Raw genomic sequence first — 6,000 nt, forward strand, 5'->3', positions numbered from 1 at the left:
GTAAAAACCCACTAACTTGTAAAGTATTAATGGGTATGTATATGTTGTCCTTCAGTATGCATGGGGGACTGGTTCTAGCATCCCCTCTCAGATACCAAACCCACAATGCTCACATCCCTTATGTAAAATGGCGTAGTATTTATCTATAACCTGTGTACTTCCTCCAGTATACTTACATCATCTCTAGATTACTTACACTACTTAATACAATGTAAATGCTATGTAAATATTTGTTACACTGTATTGTTTAGGGAATAATGACAAGGAAAAAAAGTCTGTATGTTTCAGTACCCATGCAACCATCTCCCTCCCTTAAAAATATTTTCTGTCTGCTTTTGGTTGAATCCCTGGATGCAGAACACATGGATATGGAGGGTTGACTAGTTAATATCTTCAAGTTTCAGTTTTCCTTGGGAGAGATGCTAATGAGCAGTTTCATGTAAAGACATGGTTAAGAATTTAAGGAGCAACCTGGCCATACTTTGCATTACAGGGAAGAAATGCCACCTTATGAAGACATAGCCCAGTTTCAGTGCTGTCTCCTCTGACATTCCATATGCCTGTCCTGGTATTGGTGGTGGGTTCAGTGCTTATCCTGGTACTGAAGGGTAGTAAGGTTTGCTTTTCCTTTCAATAAATACTTAAGCTCCTTTATGCCAGGCAGCGTGCTTGCTGGGCCCACTTGACTTCCTTACATATGAGCCAGGCAGATAACAAACGAGACTGTTGGAAGCCAATACCACAGCGAAAGGAGGCAGCACTAAGTGGCTGTACCTGCTTGTCTCTTCTCAAGAGGACCTGCAAATCTGCATTGTTAAGTTGATTTTTTACAAATATGCTAATTAATGTAAAAATAGAAGTCAGCCAATGGGACATAACTTTGTTGGAGGAAAAAAACTAAAGATGAAACAAGTAAATATGATGCAGTCATGACAGACATCAAATTCTTATAGCAATACTTAACTGAGATGTGATTAAAATTACTGACAAATTAGATTCCTCAATGACAGTAGTATGTAAATTATGATACCTCCATATGGTGGACTTTTTTTTTTTTGAGACGGAGTCTTACTCTGTCACCAAGCTGGAGTGCAGTGGTGCAGTCTCAGCTCACGGCAACCTCTGCCTCCAGGGTTCAAGCAATTTTCCTGCCTCAGCCTCCTGAGTGGCTGGGACCGTAGGCACGTGCCACCATGCCCAGCCAATTTGTGTATTTTTAGTAGAGACGGGGTTTCGTCATGTTGGCCAGGGTAATCTCGATCTCTTGAACTCATGATCCGCTCACCTCAGCCTCCCACAAAGTGCTGGGATTATGGGCTTGAGCCACTGTACCTGGCCAAACTATTTTTAAATAATTAAAGATACTTTCAAACATTTGTTTATAAAAGAGGAATTTGTTTTTTCTTTTTTTTGAGACAGAGGCTCACTCTGTTGCCCAGGCTGGAGTGCAGTGGCATGATCTCAGCTTACTGCAACCTCCGCCTCCTGGGTTCAAGTGATTCTTCTGCCTCAGCCTTTCAAGTAGCTGGGAATACAGGTGTGTGCCCCCACACCCAGATTTTTGTATTTTTAGTAGAGATGGGGTTTCACCATGTTGGCCAGGCTGGTCTTGAACTCCTGACTCAAGTGATCCACCCATCTTGGCCTCCCAAAATGCTGGGATTACGGGAGTGAGCCATCACACCTGGCCAAAGAGGAATAAAATTTTAAGGCATAAAAGGAAGAACACATGCTTGAGCACATATAGGATGGTGTTAAGTGTTTTTTATGAAAGTGTAGAAGTTGGGCTGGGCATGATGGCTCATGTGTGTAATCCTAGTGCCTTGGGAGGCTGACATGGGAGGAACACTTGAGCCCAGGAGTTCAAGACCAATGTGAACAACATAATGAAACTCCATCTCTACATTTTTTTTTTTTTTTGGACAGAGTCTCACTCTGTCATCTAGACTGGAGTGCAATGGCACCATGTTGGCTCACTGCACTGCAACCTCTGCCTCCTGATTTCTAGTGATTCTCCCTGCCTCAGTATCCTGAGTAGCTGGGATTACAGGCATGCACCACCATACCCAGCTAATTTTAGTAGAGATGGGGTTTCACCATTTTGGCCAGGCTGGTGTTGAACTCCTGAACTCAGGTAATCTGCCTGCCTCGGCCTCCCAAAAGTTCTGGGATTACAGGTGTGAGCCACCATGCCCAGACCAAAAAGAAATTTTTAATTATCTGGGCATGGCGATGTGTACCTGTAATTCCAGCTACTCAGGAGGCTGAGGCGGAAGGATCACTTGAGCCCATGAGTCTGAGGCTGCATGTAGTGAGCTCTGATCACACCACTGCACTGCAGCCTGGGTGACAGTGAGACCTCTCTCAAAAAAAAAATTTAGAGGTCTGGAAGGAAATGTGATAAATAAGTAACAGTTATCCCTAAAATGAAATTATTGGTAAAATTCAGTAGGCTGTTTTTTTTTGTTTGTTTGTTTGTTTTTTTGCGTTTCCTAATAATTCAAGTGAATTCTGGCTTGAAAACATAAAAATGTGTTAAGTATGTACAGGAAAGATTTTTTAAGCTTATCTATTTTTGAAAATGAGGAAGCCATTAAATAGGGTAAGTACTAAGGTTTGTTTGGGTCTCCATGGCAAGAGCCCATTCTGCCTGGAGAGACTGCACTTGACCTGAGGCCTTGTGTCTTACAGGTGCCATGGATGTAGCTTTGGGGTCAGGTGCCACTGGGGTCTTTACCAATTCATCCTGGCTCTGGAACAAACTCTTCGAGGTAGGAATAATATTTGTATATCTAAATGGTGGGGTTGATGAATAAATTATTCTAGCCTTAGAAGGATAGACTTCTTCAACCCCTGTGTTAAAATGATTTTTATGCTGCAGGTTTGCCTTTGAATTGAAAATTAACCACAGCAATAAATTCAGTTCGGTGGTGTTGGGTTTTCCACACATGCTCCTAAAGGAGGGGTCGAAGGCACCCTGCTCTCCTCTGGTAGCCTCAGAATCATGTGAAAATGTCTTATGAACTCTGTGGCCATTGTTTAGAATCCCTGAGGTTTAGAATCCCTGAGGTAGAAATGGTTTTGAAGATGGCTTTGTGGGGCAGTGTTTGTGACTGCGTGCTATGAGTCATGTAAGGAAGCTCGCCCTGCAGTGATGAGGATGTCTTTAGACCGCTGTGCTCTGTGCCTCCCTCCATGACCCTTCACAGCCAGCCTCTTCTCAGCAGTCACCCTTGTTTACACACACACACACACACACACACACACACTCTCCCCCCCTCACTTACTGCCATCAGTTTTCACCTTCCAGCACCACTGTTAGCCTAATTCACAGTCTTGAGGCAGTAAGTGACTCTGGGATAATCCTCTCTTGGGCTGCCTTCTCCTATGACTCTCCTGCTTCCCTCTCCGGATCTGTTCGCTTTGCCTGCCCTTTGGCTGGTGTTCAGTTCGAGACCGTAGGCTCTTCCTACTCTACACAGTCCTCACAGGGACACTCCAGCTGGCATGTGTGCTTGATGGCTCCCTCTCTCTCCTGAGCCCCAGCCTCTGTGTACCCACGTGGCTGCTAGATAGCTCTAGCCAGCTGCTACTCATTCTTTCAATTAGTAATTAATGGGAGCTTACTCTGTGCCAGTGGGGGACAAACATAAAATGTCCCCAATTATAATCTTGAGGGTGGTTTAAGGTCTAAACTTATTTTCACCCTAAACTGCTTCTCCTTCATATATGTCATTCGTGAAGCCCAGTCCTCCCAGCTCTGCAATATTCAGCTCCATCATCTCCTTCCAGGCCAGGCCAGGAACCTCTCTTCTGGCTCCCACAGAGCCATTATCCCTCTCTTTCATGGCACCCACACATTGTTGTTTTGACATTTTTTTTTTTGAGACAGAGTCTTGCTCTGTCACCAGGCTGGAGTGCAGTGGCGCAATCTCAGCTCACTGCAACCTCCGACTCCCTGATTCAAGCAATTCTGCTGCCTCAGCCTCCTGAGTAGCTGGGATATTAGGCATGTGCCACCATGCCCAGCTAATTTTTGTATTTTTGGTTGAGACGGGTTTTCACCATGTTGGTCAGGATGGTCTCTATCTCCTTAACCCGTGATCCACCTGCCTTAGCCTCCCAAAGTGCTGGGATTACAGGCGTGAGCCACCGTGCCCAGCCTATTTTGACTTTTTAAAAACATTTAAGCTTTAAAAAAAAAAATCTCAGTTATATGTGCATAAATTAACAATCAGCAGCCCACAGTCTGTTTTCCAGAAGGCGGCCACTTTCAACCCTTAGCTGATTCATCTAATTACTTATGTCTTAAAATAACAGCTTATATTGCCACTTTTTGATTTTTCACTTTTAGGTCTTATCTTTGACTTGTTACCAGTGAGTTAAATAATCTGTTTATGTATCTGTTTCTCCTACTGGCCTGTAGGCCCTCGGGTGGCTTCAGCACACCTGATGGTGCTCACTAGTTCAGTAAACGATGAATTAATGAGTGAGTGGGTAAAGAATGAATGAATGAATGAATGTGGTCACCTTGTCTCAGGATTTCAGTGATACAGGTCCAGTCATGTGTTTCTATCACATTGAAGTGACCAGCCTCATGAGAACCCTTTCACCCTAATCAACCCACAAAGCCTGTAATTGTAGTTTGATGATTTTACCAAAATGCCCTACAGATTTGTGAAACTGCTTCACAGCATTCCTGGTTTCTTTTATAGTTCTAAAATAAATCTTTTAATGAATGGACACAATTCTGAAACCTATTTTATAGTTTCATGTTTTAGAGTAACAGCTTAGAACAACTCTTCTTTCATGCATTGAGCATCTCAATGCCGTGACTTTCCCAGAACCTACCTCGTCCAGTCTTCCAACTGTCATACCTGTTTCTTCTCTAGGCCAGCATTGAAACAGGGGACCGTGTCTGGAGGATGCCTCTCTTCGAACATTATACAAGACAGGTTGTAGATTGCCAGCTTGCTGATGTTAACAACATTGGAAAATATAGGTATGTAAGATAAGCTAAATGTACATTTATACAGTCATCCTTGATTGCCAAAAGTTTCCATTTTATCCCCTTATAAAAGGTTTAACTATTTAATTTCCTTTTGGTGTAGTGTTTGTAAGGTTTTTAATGTCTTGAATTTCAAGCATTTCTTCAACCAGGTCTCAAAATTTGCATGTTTCCAATCTAAAGGTAATTTTAAATGAATGGTAAGGGTAAGAGATGGAAAATATGGGAATTCATTACCATAGCAAAAAGGAATCTAGAATTTATCCTTTACTGCTTAAAGCAATATCTGAAAATAAATATTCTGAAAGTGATATGTGAGTTAGCATCTTAATAGGTCCTATAAGCTTGACTTTTGTTCTATAGAATGTACTTACCAAGAATGTGAGATCTCTGTGCACATTTACATGGGGTTATAAAGTCCTTTTTGTCGTTCTCTTCAGGTCTGCGGGAGCATGTACAGCTGCGGCATTCCTGAAAGAATTCGTGACTCATCCCAAGTGGGCACATTTAGACATAGCAGGTGTGATGACCAACAAAGATGAGGTTCCCTATCTACGGAAAGGCATGACCGGGAGGCCCACAAGGACTCTCATAGAGTTCTTACTTCGTTTCAGTCAAGACAATGCTTAGTTCAGATACTCAAAAGTGTCTTCACTTTCTGTCTTAAATTGGACAGTTGAACTTAAAAGGAAAATCTTTCAGAGGAGATAAAAGATGGTATTTTAAAATGTAGGACACAATGAAATTTGTATGCCTTGATTTTTTTTTCATTTTACACAAAGATTTATAAAGTTAATCTTACTTGGCAACAATTTTTAAGATATTCTATAAATGATTAAAATTTTTAGAACTTCTGAATCACTTTTCAGAGTTTATCTTTTTAATTGAGAAGCAAAATTGTACTTCAGATTTGTGATGCTAGGAACATGAGCAAACTGAAAGTTACTATGCACTTGTCAGAAACAATAAATCCAACTTTTTGTGCTCTCTGA

General features: G+C 41.9%; 1 protein-coding gene across 1 annotated transcript in view; it reads left to right on the top strand.

Annotated features, from left to right (window-relative positions):
• The window catches only part of LAP3 (leucine aminopeptidase 3), a 28,167-nt gene extending 22,167 nt beyond the window's left edge, over positions 1-6,000 (top strand). The window contains exons 11-13 of the mRNA XM_012472409.2: positions 2,692-2,771; positions 4,893-5,002; positions 5,449-6,000. Of these exons, the coding sequence (XP_012327832.2) occupies positions 2,692-2,771; positions 4,893-5,002; positions 5,449-5,638 (380 nt within the window). The 3' untranslated portion in view covers positions 5,639-6,000. The remainder of the gene's footprint in view (positions 1-2,691; positions 2,772-4,892; positions 5,003-5,448) is intronic.

The sequence above is a fragment of the Aotus nancymaae genome, unplaced genomic scaffold, assembly GCF_030222135.1.
Source record: "Aotus nancymaae isolate 86718 unplaced genomic scaffold, 86718_ANA_hifiasm-v0.15.2.pri h1tg000006l, whole genome shotgun sequence".
NCBI lineage: Eukaryota > Metazoa > Chordata > Mammalia > Primates > Aotidae > Aotus > Aotus nancymaae.